The sequence below is a fragment of the Raphanus sativus genome, chromosome 6, assembly GCF_000801105.2.
Source record: "Raphanus sativus cultivar WK10039 chromosome 6, ASM80110v3, whole genome shotgun sequence".
NCBI lineage: Eukaryota > Viridiplantae > Streptophyta > Magnoliopsida > Brassicales > Brassicaceae > Raphanus > Raphanus sativus.
The window spans coordinates 49437640-49455726 of NC_079516.1; the positions used below are offsets into that span (position 1 = coordinate 49437640).

Below are 18087 nucleotides of genomic sequence, written 5' to 3' on the forward strand. Positions count from 1 at the left end.
ACAAAGTACATCAAGTGATTACGGTTCAAATAATTAGGCTCCAAAACTATCTTATAATTAACCTCAACAAAAAAGTTGTTCTCGTAACTGGTTGATATAAGACTATCTTATCCGCTGTAAATAAAAGTACGAGTCTTCGATTGTTGTCGAGATAAAACATGTCTAGATTCATGATCTCCTTCAATTTAACTACACACGACAAACACTATAAACCAACATCCAATTTCTCGTATTCAGCAATTAGTCCAAGTCAAAGCTGAATATCAACACTAGCTAGATCCTAAGTATAATTCATTTCTAGTAGCTAAGTTTGATTTATTAACAAGGTCGGCCCCTGAGCCAAATCTAATAAAACATTCGCCTTCAAACCTTCAAAATTTTTGAAAAAATTACATGGATTTAAGCTTCCAAATTTGTAAAAAAAAAAATTCAGCCCCAAATTGTTAAATTCCCTTTTGATTTGTCTACAGCCCACAAAATATCAGGACCGGCACCAAACCATATGGGTTTTCTCAATAGGAAGAAAACAACCATCTTTTTATCGTGTTGTGAGTGAATATCATCCAAAACACCAGTTTTTCTGAACTGGTATTATGTATTAGATATGAGGGTTTGTACTAAATGGTTAGTGGCTTATAGCAACTTCTTGAAGTGCCATGTTGCCATAACTAAACATCTAAAGTTATAATTACAAAACTTACAGAATTGATGCAAGCCAATGATACAAAAATGATGTAAGCCAACTTGTCATAAAATGACAAATCTGCTTTAGTTACACTAGTCCACTCGTTCTTATCTTGTCGTCCTCGTACACGAACAGACTGTCTCTACGTGCCCTTTGAAAATTCATCGTTCTCATCTTTTCCTAAAACCAAATTTGATGGCTTCTGTTGTCCCGATATACTTTCCAAGATAAAAAAAAGACAATATAATATCATTCATTATATGTTTACGTACAGGCATATTCGAGTTCTAATATATTCACAATAGAACCTGTATGATTAGTGAGTAAGTGTTAGGGATTCTACGTTGGAATTGAGATAAGACCTAGAATAAACGATACACTAATCAGTTTGTTCATCGTTCATGTTTGGAAAGATATATAGCGTAGCATGATATAGTATTAATCGTGTGGTCTATATATTGTATGTTGTCGATCCAGAGCAGCCCAGAGTATATAACTTGAAAGAAAATTTTTAATTGGTAAACTGTTTAATTTTCTTCAAAAGAATATCCTCTCAAGTTTTCTACGAGTGGTGTGGAAAAATAACAATAAAAAGATCCCTTATAAACTTACTAACCACGTATAAATATCCAGTCTGCACATCTATACCACTCAAAATACCAAGAGAACAAAATTGTTCTAAATATAGAAGACCAATGGAGAGAGCAAAGTCAAGAAAGCCGCATGCCATGATGATACCATACCCACTTCAAGGCCATGTCATCCCTTTTGTCCACTTAGCCATCAAACTCGCTTCTCATGGCTTCACCATCACTTTCGTCAACACTGACTCCATCCACCACCACATCTCCACCGCTCGCCAAGGTGAAGCCGGAGATATCTTCTCCGAAGCTCGCAGCTCCGGAAACCTTGACATACGTTACACCACAGTGAGCGATGGCTTCCCTTTGGAGTTTGACCGGTCGCTTAACCATGACCAATTCTTCGAAGGCATTCTCCACGTATTCCCTGCCCACGTCGATGATCTCATCACCAAAATCTCCCTCCGTGGTGATGATCCTCCGGTGACTTGCTTGATCGCCGACACGTTTTACGTTTGGTCATCTATGATTTGCGACAAACACAACCTTGTGAATGTCTCGTTTTGGACTGAACCTGCCTTGGTCCTTAATCTCTATTATCACTTGCATCTCCTCATATCCAACGGTCATTTCAAATCTCTTGGTAACACCCTTAACCAATTAGTCATGTAAATATGTTTATTGCTTAGTGTTTAACTTAGATATTATGGCTTTTTAAAAAATTCTAAATCACCAAAACTTTGTCTATATATACTATTTATGGAAGTCAGTGACTAGATACTTGATAATTTTTTCAGATATTTTTTTTCTGTATCAGATGGTTTTAGTTACATTATTAAAATCGCGAAAATATTGTCTTTTTATAATATTTTTGGGAGTCATTGACTAGATATTTGATAAAATTTTACAGAAATTTTCTTCTGTATCAGATGGTTTTAGTTACATCATTTATTGAAGATTTGTAACTATATGCTAGATAACCGTGAAGACGTGATCGATTACGTACCAGGAGTTAAGGCAATAGACCCAAAGGACTTGATGTCATATCTTCAAGTGAGCGACAAAGACGTAGACACGAACACTGTGGTCTACAGAATAATATTCAAGGCCTTCACAGACGTCAAGAAAGCCGACTTCGTTTTATGCAACACCGTTCAAGAGCTAGAACCAGGCTCTCTCTCGGCTCTACAAGCCAACCAGCCGGTTTACGCCATCGGTCCGGTTTTCTCAACCGAATCAGTTGTCCCCACAAGCCTGTGGGCCGAGTCAGATTGTACTGAGTGGCTCCAAGGCCGCCCCACGGGATCAGTTCTCTATGTTTCATTTGGTAGCTATGCACATGTTGGTAAGAAAGAGATTGTGGAGATAGCGCATGGGCTTTTGCTAAGTGGACTTTGTTTCATTTGGGTTTTACGTCCAGATATAGTTGGCTCTGACGTACCGGATTTTCTTCCAAATGGATTTATGGAGCGAGCCCAAGGTCGAGGCCTTGTGGTCCAATGGTGCTGTCAGATGGCAGTAATCTCAAACCCGGCCATTGGAGGATTTTTAACACACTGTGGATGGAATTCGATTCTAGAAAGCGTTTGGTGTGGTTTACCATTGTTGTGTTATCCGCTTTTAACCGATCAGTTCACGAACCGGAAACTTGTGGTGGATGATTGGCGCATTGGGATTAACCTTTGTGAGAAGAAGATTGTCACAAGGGACGAAGTCTCGGTGAATGTTAAACGGTTGATGAATGAAGAGACTTCAAGTGAGCCGAGAAGCAACGTTGAGAAGGTTAAACGTCGTATTAAAGATGCGGTTACTAGCGTTGGATCTTCAGAGGTTAATTTTAAGTCATTCGTTGGTGAGGTCGGAGATAGAATAGAAATTAGAAACTAAAGTATGTCATATAGATGGGTTTGATTAAGTCGACCAGACTAAGCTATGCAATGGCGTAGTCATATGAATGTTGCATACGAACCCTATAGATCACATTAAGGAGCTCTATGAAGAAAACCACCTTAAACATGAATGAAAGTTTCTCTTATGCCTGGATAAAATAGCTGGATACAAAGATCAAACCAAAAATTGAGTTGATTGGAAGGTATTGAATACTTAGTCATGACATTGATTTATATACGTAAAAAAAAAAACCAAACCAAAATCATATAGAAATCGAGTAATTATCCAAAATATTAGAAAAACAAATATGTACTAAAAATACTAGTCATATTGAATTTTTAATTTACAATCATAAATTTGAATATATTAATTATTTTAAATATATTTAAATAGTTAGATACTAAATTATTGAATTTTGTCTATAGCTATTTGAGTTTTCTAATAAAATATGAGCTGTATTTAATGGGTATTCGAATAATTATTGTATCTCCAACAAATTATCCAAACCGAAGTAAATCCGAATTGAATAAAATCCAATCCAAAAGTTACTGAATGAAATATCTATAATACTGAAATACCTAAAACTCATAAGAATCCAATCCATTTGGATATTGGAGTGTGTCCAAACCATGTTTCAGTAAATGGATTGTTCAATATCCAAATGGTTTGGACACACTCCAATATCCAAATGGTTTGGACACACTCCAATATCCATGTATCCATTTGTAAATTAGACATGTTCTTTTGATAGACGCTGGTTTAGCGTCAGCGGCTACAAATTTTCTCACTGACTGCTTCGTGTAAAACGACGCCAACAGAGATAACAAGATAAAAAGGTGTTGCCGTAAGAGTAAAAACAGTCGCCGGTGTGAATCGCATTGCCGCTAGAATTTTTAGCGGTCACTTATCATCCGAAATCTAACGCCGCGTCTCTTATTATTAACTTCCGTTCAATGCTTTCTCTGCAATCTTGTTTTTAAATCAACGAAGATACACAGCTAAAAAGAGACGCTAGACGCTAGACGCTAGACGCCGCGTTAAACAAACGAACATATATAAACTCTGGGTTTCTCATTCATCGGTTTACCCAATTTATAAACCGGTATTAGGTCCGGTATTAAAGCAATTCAATCATTTTATAGTAATTTATAAACCGGTACAGAAAATTTGATAGTGTTGGCCAATGACGCGGGGAAATGTTCTCATCAGCATAGATATAAACCTTACTATGTTCTCTGATTCTTGGTTCTCCAAAGCAAAGCGCAAACACGCAGAAGCGATATGACTTCCACAAACCCAAATGTCTGTTTTGTTTCGTCTTACATCAAAGGTCGCGTCTTTGGCCAAGTCAGGTCGTATAGCAAGCGCCCGCCAGGTGTTCGACGAAATGCCTGAACGAGATACGGTGGCGTGGAACACAATGTTAACGAGCTATTCCCGGTTAGGTCTACATCAGGAAGCTATTTCGATCTTCACCCACTTGAGATCCTCCGACGCTAAGCCTGATGGTTACTCGTTTACAGCGATCTTGAGCACTTGTGCGAGCCTACGTGATGTTAGATTCGGGACACACATTCACTCTCTGGTTATCCGGTCTTGCTACAATGCCTCTTTGGAGGTGAACAACTCGCTTATTGACATGTATGGTAAGTGTTCTGACACTCTTAGCGCTAGCAAAGTGTTTAGAGATATGTGTAGTGATGTTAGAAATGAAGTAACTTGGTGCTCGCTTCTGTTTGCTTATATGAATGCTGGAGAGTTTGAAGCTGGTGTGAATGTTTTTGATGAAATGCCGAAAAGGGTTGTGCATGCGTGGAATATAATGATCTCTGGTCATGCCCAATGTGGAAAGATTGAATCTTGCTTGAGGCTATTCAAAGAGATGTTGCTTGAGAGTGAGTGTGAACCGGATTGTTATACGTTTAGTTCTCTGATGAATGCTGCTTGTGCTGATGATTCACCAAGTCTTGTTTATGGACGGATGGTTCACGCTGTTATGGTGAAGAACGGGTGGGACTCTGCGGTTGAGGCGAGGAACTCTGTGTTGAGTTTCTACGCAAAAGTAGGATGTAAAGATGATGCAATGAAAGAGTTCGAGTCTATTGAAGTTCTGACTCAGGTATCTTGGAACTCTGTTATCGACGCGTGTATAAAAGCAGGGGATACAGAGAAGGCTCTTGAGGTTTTTCGTCTAGCTCCTGAGAAAAACATCATTACTTGGACTACTATGATTTCAGGATACGGTAAGAACGGTGATGGAGAGAAAGCTCTGAGGTTTTTCGTTGAGATGATGAGATCTGAGGTGTATTCAGATCATTTTGCGTATGGTGCTGCCCTTCACGTGTGTTCAGGATTAGCCCTTTTAGGACAGGGGAGAATGATCCATGGTTGTCTGGTCCATCGTGGCTTTCAAGGCTATGCTTACGTTGGTAACGCTTTGGTTAATTTGTATGCCAAGTGTGGAGATATCAACGAATCAAACCGTGCGTTTGGTGATATAGCTAACAAGGATTTGGTGTCTTGGAACACGATGCTTTTCGCGTTTGGTGTGCACGGGTTAGCAGACCAAGCTCTAAAGCTCTATGAAGAGATGATAGCGTCAGGTCTTAAGCCAGATAAAGTAACATTCATTGGATTGCTGACAACTTGCAGCCATTCAGGACTTGTGGAGGAAGGATGCGCGGTTTTTAAATCCATGGTTAAAGATTATGGAGTCCCGTTGGAAGTAGATCATGTAACATGTATGATAGATATGTTTGGGAGAAGTGGACATCTAGCAGAAGCAAAGGAGCTTGCTACAGCTTATAACAATAGTAATAATAATAGTTCATGGGAAGCTCTTTTGGGTGCTTGTTCTACGCATTGGCACACAGAGTTAGGAAGAGAAGTTAGCAAAGTTCTGAAGATAGCGAAACCAAGCGAGGAGATGAGTTTTGTTCTGTTGTCTAACTTGTACTGCTCGAGTGGGAGGTGGAAGGAAGCAGAAGATGTGAGGAGAGAAATGGCTGAACGAGGCATGAAGAAAACACCTGGATGTAGCTGGATTGAAGTAGATAACAATGTTTCAGCTTTTGTAGTCGGTGACTGTACTTCACACCCGCGCATTGAGGAGCTTTCTGAAACTTTAAGCTGTCTTCAATATGACATGAGAAATTAACCCTGTATTGTTTGGACCTTGAAAATGTTAAGCAGACACAAAAACTGTTCATACACATACACTATTGTATCAGTAGTAAGCAAACGAGTTAGCCTTCCTTTCATGAAGAACATTTAGTTGTGCAAACTTAAAGTTAATTCGTTAACACAAAACAAGCAGTGTGATACAATCAAAAGAAACAATGTCTACATCTATCTCACCTACTAGTCAAAATGGTAGATTGAATTTGACTAAGAGATCACGTGGGGTTTTATAGCTCGTACTGAACTTGTTCATTATGATTTTTCTATCCCTGTTTCTCCACTACCATTCTCTCTTTTCTATGGTTGGAATTTTTCTGTATATTTTCAGAAATTTACAGCCGCCCCCGCACTAAATAATTTGTAAGCGTGTTGGAAAAAAAAAATAGTCATGCAGAATAGTTTCTTAACTTTCATTAGTAGAGTACTATTCTCACTTAATTGCTTTTATGTTTGTCAGCATCACTTAGGTTTGCCTTAATCACAAAGCGTGTAGAAAAAACAGTCATTGAGTATGATTTCCTTAATCTTAAGGTGGACTAATAGAGTAATATTATCACTTAGTTTGCCTATTATATAGTTTGAAAGCGTGTAGAAGAAATAGTCATTCAGAATAATATCCTAACCTAGCTTACAAAAAAAAAATATATCCTAATCTCAACTAATCGAGCAATATGATTGTTTAGTTTGCTTTTATTTTGTGTCAGCATCAGTAACTTTTTTGGTTATTTCATGAATTGTTAACATAATATTAATATGTTATATATAGTTTTGTATGTTCATATAAATGGGGTTTTATATGAACATACATTACATATTTTACGATATTTATAAAGTGTATGCTTATAAAGTATTCAGAATATATATATAATCCAGTGGTTTATTGTAATGTCAATACTGCTGCATCAATATCCAAATTCATACCAGCCTGCATGGTGGAAAAAATCTTCAAGGTAAATTTGATTCACTTGTCTTGGTTTTAAATGGTCCACTTATTTTATAGTAATAATATTAATATGGTATACTGGTTATAGTTAATATCAACCGATTTTGTATGTTACTTTTACAAATACTTGACTAAACAAAACTTAAGAAATTATACATAGCTTTTACAAATAGTTATTAATAGAAGGAAGCGTCATTTGCGTATCTAGCTAGAGAGTTTAGGAAAGGACAAGAACACATTCGCAGAAGAGACGGAGTCTGTGCATGTCTCCGAATGATGACTTTGATGTGCAAAATATTCTGAAGCACAGAATTTTCTATCTTTAGAATATAAGACAGCGTCTACTTTTATTTTTATTCAGTGATTTAAACATAGAAAACATTTATATAATCCCGATCTTTAAATTAACAAATAAAATACAAAAGGCCAGAAATATTCCACGTTTAACATCTATTTCCAACACTTTAGGGCTGTTTTTTTGGGCAGAAAGTTTCATCATCTCTTTTTGTCTAATTATTCTCTTGAATTTAAGATGGGAAAAATTGCCTATCTTTTGTTGCAGATTCCTGTTCAAGATCAACCGTTGCCAATACGTACAAGTACATTCAAGTTAATTTCTATATTGCAAATATTGTTTTCTCTAAAAAGATATATAAACTATAGATCCGATAATCATATATAACTTCTTAACACTAGTTGTGTAACCATATATTTTTCTTTCAGTATTAAAAAAACATATTCGTATAATTCATACATATTGATAAAACGTATGCACGTTGATATGTATATATGTGTGTGAATTTACGAAAAGGAAGATAAGAACAAATATAACAAGAAAAGTCTAGCATGCATTATGCCAAGTTTGAACTCAGATGGTGATGATACAATGAGTACACTAGTAAAAGCTACTAAATTACATATTTACATGTCTTGAGCGGAAAGAAAAGAGACTAAAACGCTAAGGAAAATAAGTTTTTTTAAGAGAAAACAATCAAGATTCCTTGCGGTCGTTGTTGTTATCACGCCAGCAGACTAACATGACGATACAACGGCGAAGAATATAAAACTTGGCTCTTTGTTTCTTCACTACATGACTACACTTCTGCCCAAAAGTCTTGCAAGGCTCGTACGTGCTATTCTCTTCTGGTGCCATTGATCCGTTTCTTCCCTTTGTGAGGCCGATACAGTATACAAACTTTTAAAGAGCAAAAAAAAGAATAACTGCAAGAAACGGAAGAGTTTGAAGGTTTCTGCTTATGAGCTTTGTTTTACTGGAAGAGAGACAAAGATGAAGGGTTTAGTATATAGTGGAGGGGCAAGCATTATCAAAAGCTTACAGTATGTTTTTCACTAAGTAATTGTCCGAACCAACCATACGCGGTGAATATTTCCTCTGTTTTATATGTTTGCTTTTAAATGGTGTCAAAAATAGTATAGACATTTAAGCTGTTGTGTGCTTTTTTGTTTTATTCAAGTTGGGGAATCCACAGAAACTTAAACCAAACAAAAATACAATGAGCTCATTATCATTCCATTTAAGGTTACAAAGGTTTATTTGAATGTTATTCACCTGAATATATATATACATGATAATTGTTTTCGATACTAAAATGTGAATGTTAATGTTTATGTAAATGCATTTAACAAAAAAAATGTAAAAGCAAATTTGAATATTTTAGATTTTGCCAAAATTACCCAATAGAATGTTTCGTACAAAATTCATGAAATAGATGTACTATGCAAGGTAAAACATACATGACTATGAATAAAACAAAACACTGACACTGTTGGAAAAAGAAGATTTACACTGTTATGTTATGTCGTAAGGGAAAGAAACAAAACATAGTGATACACAGTTAAATTTAAAATTTTATATTTATTTTTTATTCTGGTCGAACTCTAATGTAAGATCAATATTTGAGCTACTTAATGGTTGAAGCATTTGCCGTATTGGCATGCACCTGAACGTGAGTGGTCGTCCGTGTAAGCCGAACCCTACCATGTGTAAGAACTGTCGTCTTCTTTGCAATTTATTGGGTTCGTACTATGTTTTACCTTTTACACGCTTTTTCTGAAAATTACTTATCAAATTACCTTTAGATTTGAAAAAGTATAAGAGATCGTAACTTCTTTGTCTCTATTATAAGGAAATCAAACTTTGAATTATTATTTTTAAATGAACAAATTGAAACCTCATATTAATCTCTTTAAAACAAACACATCAATGTTTAATATTAAAACTATTGCACAGCATCTATATATATATATATATATATGAAATATTAACTAATTCATGCCGACCTATTTACGATTACAAGATTCAGACGGTGGGACTATTGTTCGAATTGTCAGTTGTTTCATTAAAATTTCAATTATGGTTAGTCACTTTAAATGCTTTCAACTATAAGAACATCCACTTCACATACTATGAAGGACAATCGATATTTTGGTATGAGATCTGTGATTATTAATCAAAACATGTAAATTATGTCGATATATTCGGAATGCAAAAGGAAATGATCACGTTCAGATTTGTTAAATATTATTCCTTTTGTAGAGAAACTGTATAAATTACAAAATACTTAGTAGTTAAGTTCTTAAATAAACAATATATTGAAACGATGAGATTTCCAACAGAAATTATACAAGTTCGTAATTTTCTAAAGACTTTCAAAGGAACCTTAATATTGTGAAAATCTATATATACATCGAATTCGAACAAACAAAAAAATAAAATAAACGTATTATAGTTTATTAATCTCCATTTGTTTGTATCAGAACAAAAGTGGTGGATGTTAGTGTAGACTGTAGATTAGGACAGTAGCTAGGGTATAGCCGTGTAGATATGGGACCAGGAGTATCTATTTACATAGAATGAACATGTAAAAATGTTGCGTCACTGGACAAATCAAATGTGATCTATATAATATATTTATTAGTTTACTCAAGAGTTTGCAACAGAATATAGACAATATCAATATATCAACATCAAAATGGCTTGACAAAGAATTTTTTTTTTTGATAATTTTGACAAAGAATATATACGTATAATATACTATTAAATATAAAAATCATATATACTACCAGTATTTTTGTAAATATTCTAAAGAACTAATACGATGATTATATTTGAAAATCATATTGTTGACTTCTACAAAGTAATGTCTATCACTCTATATCTGATCTATCTAGGTGTGTTAATTAATACTATTAGAATGCAATCGAACCCCATCAAATATATGTCTTATGTTCCTTCACAATTTATGTGAATCCATCGGTCTGACTACTAAATCTTGATTAATATATATGATTTAGTAATGGTTGGTAAAAACAAACTCGTTTGTCTCGTTTGTACTTTGTACATTAGCTCATATAATAGATCACCAAACCTACATATTGCATGATTGGTTTCCGAGACAATAGTTGATAAAAAAAAAGGTTTCCGAGACAAATTGACCTAAATTGGTGAATTAGTTAAGTTTAAAATAAATGATTTTCCTCACTACTGGTTTGTTGTTTTGTTATAATGCCTGTTACTAGTTTTGGCAAAAACCTAAGTCAAATCATTGTCTTAGATTCACAAAGAGTGTTCTCTTACAGCCCAAGCAATCATCTTTGACATGCTCCTCCAATATAGAGCCACCCGTTTCTATTTTTGTTAGACCAATTATAAAATAAACCTCTCATTTTTCTCAGCCATTTTTTCATTTGCTAAAAACATGGATCTCCTTCCATGGCTCTTACGGTGACTATTCTCAACTCTCTTTTTTTCACACAAGTCTCTCAATTTCACCTTTCCAACAATGATCTCTCTTCGTTACCATTTCAAGTTTTCTTATTTTGTATTTCAACAAGCTCGTTAGATTTTATTTAAATCCTTCCTCTCCCCAAAAAACTTGTTTTTCTCTATCTATTGTCTTTTTATAAGGCGAATAAACTTTTTTTCTCAAGACATGATAGAGAGAAACATATTACGTTTCAACATAAATTTCTATTGGTAGCTCCCAATGTATCTATTCTACTGTTTGTTCAAACAATTCCAATATTTTGGCTCGGACAGTTCTGATTTTATCTCCAAAACTTTGATTAAGAACGATGAGACGACTTCGGATTGATGTTGGTTGGTTACAACACATCTTGTTCTTCTTCGTTTGTGGCATGGGGTTTATATCAATTGCTTCATGTCTAGATGGAGATGATTACAGCAAAACAGGAAATCCAAAAGTTCTTGTTCCCGTTACAAACCTTATATATAACCGACTTCAGAGTCTAAAGAATGTCTTAAAGGCTGACATTGATCGGGATTTAGGATATTGCATCAAAAATTTGTAAGTATTTTATCAAAATTCGTGAATGCAGTTCGATATTTGTGCATATAAATGTATATTCACATTTTATATATCGTGCCTATAATTTATTGATAAACTTCAGGAAGAACGACTGGGATGAAGCATTTGATTTCGATAAAAATCTCGACTTTTTAAGCAACTGTATAAAGAAAACCGATGGTAAAAAGGAGAACTGGTTATTTTTTCAAAACTTTGATTACGTCAAGCATTTAAACATTGAGAGCTTAATATTCTTGTTATACAGGTGACGTAACACTTAGACTATGTTCAGCTGCTGAGATAAAATTCTATTTCAGTAGTTTTGTTAGAAGGGATGAAGTAACAATTGTTCATGTAAAACCTAATGTCAACTGCAATTTGGCTAAATGGGTTTCTGGATGCGAACCGGGATGGAGTTGTAATGCAGATGATGATAAAAAATTTGATATCAAAAATGGAAAAGTTCTTCCATCTAGAACTCGTAAATGCCAACCTTGTTGTGAGGGCTTCTTTTGTCCACAAGGTCTCGCTTGCATGATACGTAAGAAATCCATATACATGTTAATGTTATATCAACATTATACTAGTCCTAAGCGTTTAGTCTAACATCTTCGTTGTTGTTTAATCTTTTAATTTATGTATATGGAGCTTGTCCATTAGGAGCATATTGCCCACTTGCCAAGCTTAATAAGGCAACAGGAGTTTGCGAGCCGTAAGTAGCTCATTCTTTACATTATTTTGTGACATTAAACAATAATTTTATAATTGAGGTGATTTGAAAAACAAATCGAAATAGAATAATCAAAGAAAAACAAATTTCTATTCGAAAATTATTATAGCTCATTTTTAGATTGAATTGCTACTTTTATGAAAAATAGAATTGCATGGGTTTTTAATGAGATTTTCATTGCAGATACAATTACCAAATTCCTCCTGGAAAGTTAAACCACACATGTGGTTCTGCTGATAGTTGGGCTGATGCTGAGAGTAGTGGTGATATGTTTTGTTCTCCAGGTTCATATTGCCCAACGACGATTCGGAAGGTCACTTGTGGTAGTGGGTATTGATTCTTTAATCTCACAACTTATGCTTCTATTGATTTGTTTATATATAAGATATTCCTCAAATTTGTTACATTAAGAATGCAATGTGACTATAATAACATATTAACATCACACACATAGTTTGCCTTTTATATACATATAGTTAATGAGCTGATCAAACATTTTCATGTGTTATTCAGACATTACTGCAGACAAGGTTCTACTTCACAAAAACGTAACTTTCTAAAAACTAGAGAAAATGATTTTTTTTCTTACTATAAAGTACATATGAAGATTATATAATTATTTATCTTTTTTTCTGGTGACTGTTTTAGCATGCTTCAAGCTCGCAACTTGTAATCCAAATACTGCAAACCAAAATATTCATGCATATGGAGCCATCTTAATTGTAAGTTAGTTGATGAGAATAAAGTAAGCTATATACACATACATACATACATACATACATTTTGTTTTTTTTTAAATTAGAGTTTCTTTATTTATTGTTTATGTAGGCGTCACTAAGTCTTCTGATGATCATGGTTTACAACTGCTCCGATCAAGTTCTTGCCACTCGAGAAAAGAGACAAGCCAAATCTAGAGAAGCAGCAGCGAGACAAGCAAAAGAAACAACACAAGCTCGAGAAAGGTGGAAGAGTGCTAGAGATGTTGCCAAAAACCCAAAGGTGGGATTGACTGCACAACTATCTCAAACATTTTCTCGTATGACATCTAAGAAAGAAACACCTGATAAAGCATCTGGAAAGTCAAAGGACAAGAAAAAAGGACCAAGTAACTTGACCAAGATGATGAAGTCGATGGAAGACAACACGAGTAACAATGAAGGGTTTAATGTTGGAAGTAAACCTGGGAAGAAGCCGCAAGCTCCAAAGGGTAAACAGCTACATACTCAGAGTCAGATATTTAAGTATGCGTATGGTCAAATAGAGAAGGAGAAAGCTATGGAGCAAAACAACCAGAACTTGACATTCTCAGGAGTTATCTCCATGGCCCAAGACACTGAGATTAGGTCTAGGCCTGTGATAGAGGTTGCGTTTAAGGATTTAACTCTTACTTTGAAGGGTAAACATAAGCAGATATTGAGATCAGTTACCGGAAAGATCATGCCTGGCCGTGTTTCCGCAGTAATGGGTCCATCAGGAGCTGGAAAAACTACATTTCTTTCAGCCTTGGCAGGCAAGACAACTGGATGTACTAGGGCTGGTCTAATCCTCATAAATGGTAAAAATGAATCTATAAACACATACAAGAAGATTACTGGATTTGTGCCACAAGATGATGTTGTTCATGGAAATCTCACCGTCGAGGAGAACCTTCGTTTTAGCGCAAGATGCAGGTATATCTTAGTAGTTAGAACTATAGTGTTAATACCTGAATACATGTTGCATACTGTTCTTTTTATTAAATGTGATATTAAATTTTCTTAAGTGTTGATTTGCGTTTTTTCACAAACATGTTTCTTTTACATGCAGGCTAAGTGCTTATATGCCAAAAGCAGAAAAAGTGTTGATCATTGAAAGAGTGATTGAAAGCTTAGGACTACAACATGTAAGAGACTCATTGGTTGGTACGGTAGAAAAAAGAGGAATCTCCGGAGGACAAAGGAAACGAGTTAACGTTGGTGTCGAAATGGTCATGGAACCTTCTCTATTGATATTAGATGAACCTACCACAGGCTTAGATAGTGCATCTTCTCAGTTACTACTCAGAGCACTTCGACGTGAAGCACTTGAAGGGGTTAACATTTGCATGGTCGTGCATCAACCCAGGTACGATCTATATGTCCATAATGCATTAGTATTTTCCTTTTAAAGACATAATCACAAAATAAACAGTGAGTTCTTTGTTTTGTTTTATCAGTTATACGATGTATAAAATGTTCGATGACATGATATTACTAGCAAAAGGTGGCCTTACCGCGTACCATGGATCTGTCAAAAAAATCGAAGAATATTTTGCTGGAATAGGTATCACGGTTCCTGATCGTGTCAACCCTCCTGATCATTATATAGATATTCTTGAAGGCATCGTGAAACCAAATAGTGATATCACTATAGAACAACTTCCTGTGAGATGGATGCTTCACAATGGTTATCCAGTACCACATGATATGCTAAAGTTATGTGAAGGACTCCCATCATCATCTGGATCAGCTGCTCAAGATGATTCCACTGACAATTCTTTCAGTAATGATCTATGGCAAGACGTGAAAAATAATGTGGAGATCCAGAAAGATCAGCTACAAGACAATTACTCCAATTCTCAAGACAATTCTAATCGAGTAACTCCTACTGTGGGTCGACAATATAGATATTTTGTGGGAAGGTATGGTTTTTTCTAGACTTTGAAAGAATGAACACCTACTAGTGTTCATCATGTGTACCTTAAATGTTTATTTATATATGTTTCAGGATTGGGAAACAAAGACTTAGAGAAGCAAGACTACAAGCACTAGATCTTCTAATATTATTAGTTGCAGGAGCTTGTTTAGGAACTCTTGCAAAGGTGAACGATGAGACGATTGGTTCACTTGGCTACACATACACGATTATAGCAGTCTGTAAGTTATAAACACAAGTACTGATCTAAATTCACAAGAATTTTCATTTTTTTAACTAAGCTTTATTTATTTTTTGTAGCTCTTTTGTGTAAGATTTCAGCGTTGAGATCATTCTCTGTAGATAAAATACAATATTGGAGAGAAAGTGCCGCTGGAATCAGCAGCTTGGCACATTTTATGGCCAAAGACACAATGGATCATCTGAACACAATTATAAAACCTTTAGTGTACTTGTCCATGTTCTACTTCTTCAACAACCCGAGATCTAGTTTCGAAGACAACTACATTGTACTAGTATGCTTGGTCTACTGCGTGACGGGCATGGCTTATGTATTCGCCATATTGTACAGTGCAAGTGCTGCCCAACTGGTTTGTCCTCATGACGTTCTAATAACTCATAAGAGTTTCAGAAGATTCCATCAACCGTAACCAATTTTTTTACTAACCATATCGTATTTTCCTCGCAGATGTCGGTGTTAGTACCCGTTGTTACTACTCTCATCGCGAATCAAGACAGAGATAGCATTGTTCTTAAGTATCTCGGAAGTTTCTGCTACCCTAAATGGACTCTTGAAGCTTTTGTCCTTTCCAATGCTCAAAGGTATAATATAAAGTTTTAGATATGTCTTCATCACATAGTATCATTCCAAAAAAAAAAAAATGTTTTGGGTTATTTGGTTGGTCCTTCAAAATTTTTTTAAAAATTATTTTGGATGATTTGGTTGGTTTAGGTACTCTGGAGTGTGGGTGGTGACTAGATGCAGTTCTTTGTCTCAAAACGGATATGATCTTAGTGATTGGCTATTATGTCTCATAGTCCTCGTTCTCATGGGTATTATATGCCGATTCATAGCTTATTTCTGCATGGTTACCTTCAAGAAACAGTAACCTGTTATGTTCCCTGTGATTAAAAAGCGTACATATTGTATAAAATCTTGTAACAAAGTTCTATTTTTCATACATAATATGAAATTAAAAGAGATATATAAGTAGTTTACAGAGTTAAAAAATATATAGATTTCCAATTTGATTCTGTTACACATACTTCCATTTTGTAAAGGGGTTTCAGCAAATAAATCTGCTGCTACTACTACTAAAAAAAAAGGTTACATTCAACCTATAGAATCAGCCTGCATCCCTCGTCTGCGTAGATTTTAGAAGCCCATATATAATCGTCCTAGCCCAATCGTAAGTCTCTTGTGACAACTGACAAGAGGAAAACGGCAACGAGTGTTATTTGTAAATTGGAAACGGTACCGTATCAGTTTAGTTTGCTTTCCCTGAAAACGGCAAGAATGGGTGAAAAAGGACAAGTGTGACTTACCCGTACGATCAAGATATGGCCCTTGAAAGCACATGTTAGTATTCAAATTAACGGCGTTAAAGTCGGCGTTAAAAGGAATCCGGGACTAATAAACAGTAGACGTTGATGAAGGCCATGTGTCGTCGTCGTTACGCGGACATGAAACGCAAGTTACAGATCTTTGGATTTCAAACTCAATAAATAAATCTTTTGGAATCCGCAACACTCATCCAGAGTCGCCGTTTACCATCTTCCTCGTCAGTGTTCCTCTCATCAGCTTCCGATAACTAATAAGTTTTTTCTATTGGTAAAGTTTAGATTTTTGTTTGTGATAGATCGCAATGTATATATGGTCTTGGTGTATGGTGCTGTGTGTTGATCATATATCAGATTTTGTATGAACATAAAATGGTTTTTGGCCTTTGTGTAAAGCATTTGACAAATATTAGGTTCAAGTCCTTGTGCAAGAAGAATCGCATGTAATTTTGTTTAATTTAGTTTTTTTTATCTGTTGGCTTTGTTGTCCCCCTACAGAAAGAATATACCTAATTTACTATTTCTTGAGAGAAGAATCTCATTAATTGAATGAAGCATCATCCTTAATGTAAAGTCTTTGTTTGTATACAGTAGTTTTATAGATACCTAAATACAGACATAACATTTTCTTAATTATACTGGGTCCATATTTAAACTAAAGAGCCCCCCAAGGATGGAACCATCAGATTCCAAAGTGCCAAGTTTAGATTCTTTTTTAGAATGACCTCTTTAATAATTAAATTTTTATTTAGATCGATTAATTAATTGTTCTTGCATTTGATTGTATAATAAGTGATATGCAAAAGCTAAACCTTGTAGGAGATAGTAGCTAAATAAAACTTTTGGTCAAAAAAAAAGTAGCCGAGTAAAACTAAATTTATTAAACATATACAGTGCCGATCCTGAAATTTTGGGGGCATGTTACACTGTCTATGTAAATAAAAAATTTGGGGGCCTAAAAAAATTTTGGGGGGCTTATGTCTATATAATTTTCTTTAAAATTTTCGGGGGCCTGTTGCAAATGTTTCATTACGCATTGCTCAAGGCCGGCCCGACATATATATAGCTTTACATGTAACAGAAGAACCTCGCTTATTGTGAGTTGAATCATGAGTTACATACCATTCATGAATCAAAGACCCTTTTTATGTAACACTGTATCTGTATATAATAGCAAACACTCTCACTTTCTTCTTCTGCTCAATTCAGTGGGGGAGGATGTTCTGCTTGCTGGTCAATTTTGTAGAATTAAGTCACTATCGAAAATAATAACAATGTCTGTGGTTTGCAAGTTCTGTTAGATTCGGGTTAATTATGGGCTTCACACTTAAAACCAATTGGCAATTAGTGGATTGGCCCTAACCCTTTATATAGTAGTAGAATAATTCTTATATTTCCGATGTGGGATGTTTCTCATCAATACCCTCCCTCACGCTCAGACATCTAGGTCTGAAGCGTGGACAATTGTGGGAATAACATCCACAGAGGGCCCAACACCGGTGTAGTAGTAGTTGTAG

General features: G+C 35.3%; 4 protein-coding genes across 4 annotated transcripts; 3 read left to right on the top strand and 1 right to left on the bottom strand.

Moving 5' to 3' along the window:
• The first annotated feature begins 1251 nt into the window (after positions 1-1251).
• Positions 1252-3314, top strand: LOC108805964 (UDP-glycosyltransferase 86A1). The gene is made up of 2 exons (XM_018577963.2): positions 1252-1909; positions 2243-3314. The coding sequence occupies exons 1-2, from the start codon at positions 1381-1383 to the stop codon at positions 3151-3153; spliced, it is 1440 nt and encodes a 479-aa protein (XP_018433465.1). The 5' UTR covers positions 1252-1380; the 3' UTR covers positions 3154-3314.
• Positions 3315-4286: 972 nt separating this feature from the next.
• Positions 4287-6414, top strand: LOC108809297 (pentatricopeptide repeat-containing protein At2g36980, mitochondrial). Its single transcript, XM_018581444.2, has one exon. It carries the CDS (start codon positions 4457-4459, stop codon positions 6311-6313), a length of 1857 nt encoding a protein of 618 aa, XP_018436946.1. The 5' UTR covers positions 4287-4456; the 3' UTR covers positions 6314-6414.
• A 1693-nt stretch (positions 6415-8107) lies between these two features.
• Positions 8108-8657, bottom strand: LOC108810491 (small polypeptide DEVIL 16). The gene has a single exon (XM_018582602.2). The coding sequence runs from the start codon at positions 8430-8432 to the stop codon at positions 8271-8273; it is 162 nt and encodes a 53-aa protein (XP_018438104.1). The 5' UTR covers positions 8433-8657; the 3' UTR covers positions 8108-8270.
• A 2392-nt stretch (positions 8658-11049) lies between these two features.
• LOC108810794 (putative white-brown complex homolog protein 30) lies at positions 11050-16221 on the top strand. Its single transcript, XM_018582874.2, has 14 exons — positions 11050-11607; positions 11711-11787; positions 11873-12148; positions 12256-12319; positions 12521-12667; positions 12851-12885; positions 12986-13059; positions 13166-14007; positions 14144-14440; positions 14532-14996; positions 15083-15231; positions 15311-15600; positions 15699-15832; positions 15963-16221. Exons 1-14 carry the CDS (start codon positions 11375-11377, stop codon positions 16117-16119), a joined length of 3240 nt encoding a protein of 1079 aa, XP_018438376.1. The 5' UTR covers positions 11050-11374; the 3' UTR covers positions 16120-16221.
• Positions 16222-18087: the final 1866 nt, after the last annotated feature.

Excerpts from the sequence above, each read along its gene's own strand:
- LOC108805964 (XM_018577963.2), top strand. The coding sequence starts at position 1,381 with ATGGAGAGAGCAAAGTCAAGAAAGCCGCATGCCATGATGATACCATAC. Across the intron at positions 1,910-2,242 it reads CGGTCATTTCAAATCTCTTG|ATAACCGTGAAGACGTGATC; the intron begins GTAACACCCTTA and ends ACTATATGCTAG.
- LOC108809297 (XM_018581444.2), top strand. The coding sequence starts at position 4,457 with ATGTCTGTTTTGTTTCGTCTTACATCAAAGGTCGCGTCTTTGGCCAAG.
- LOC108810491 (XM_018582602.2), bottom strand. The coding sequence starts at position 8,432 with ATGGCACCAGAAGAGAATAGCACGTACGAGCCTTGCAAGACTTTTGGG.
- LOC108810794 (XM_018582874.2), top strand. The coding sequence starts at position 11,375 with ATGAGACGACTTCGGATTGATGTTGGTTGGTTACAACACATCTTGTTC. Across the intron at positions 13,060-13,165 it reads CATATGGAGCCATCTTAATT|GCGTCACTAAGTCTTCTGAT; the intron begins GTAAGTTAGTTG and ends TTGTTTATGTAG. Across the intron at positions 15,601-15,698 it reads GTGCAAGTGCTGCCCAACTG|ATGTCGGTGTTAGTACCCGT; the intron begins GTTTGTCCTCAT and ends TTTTCCTCGCAG.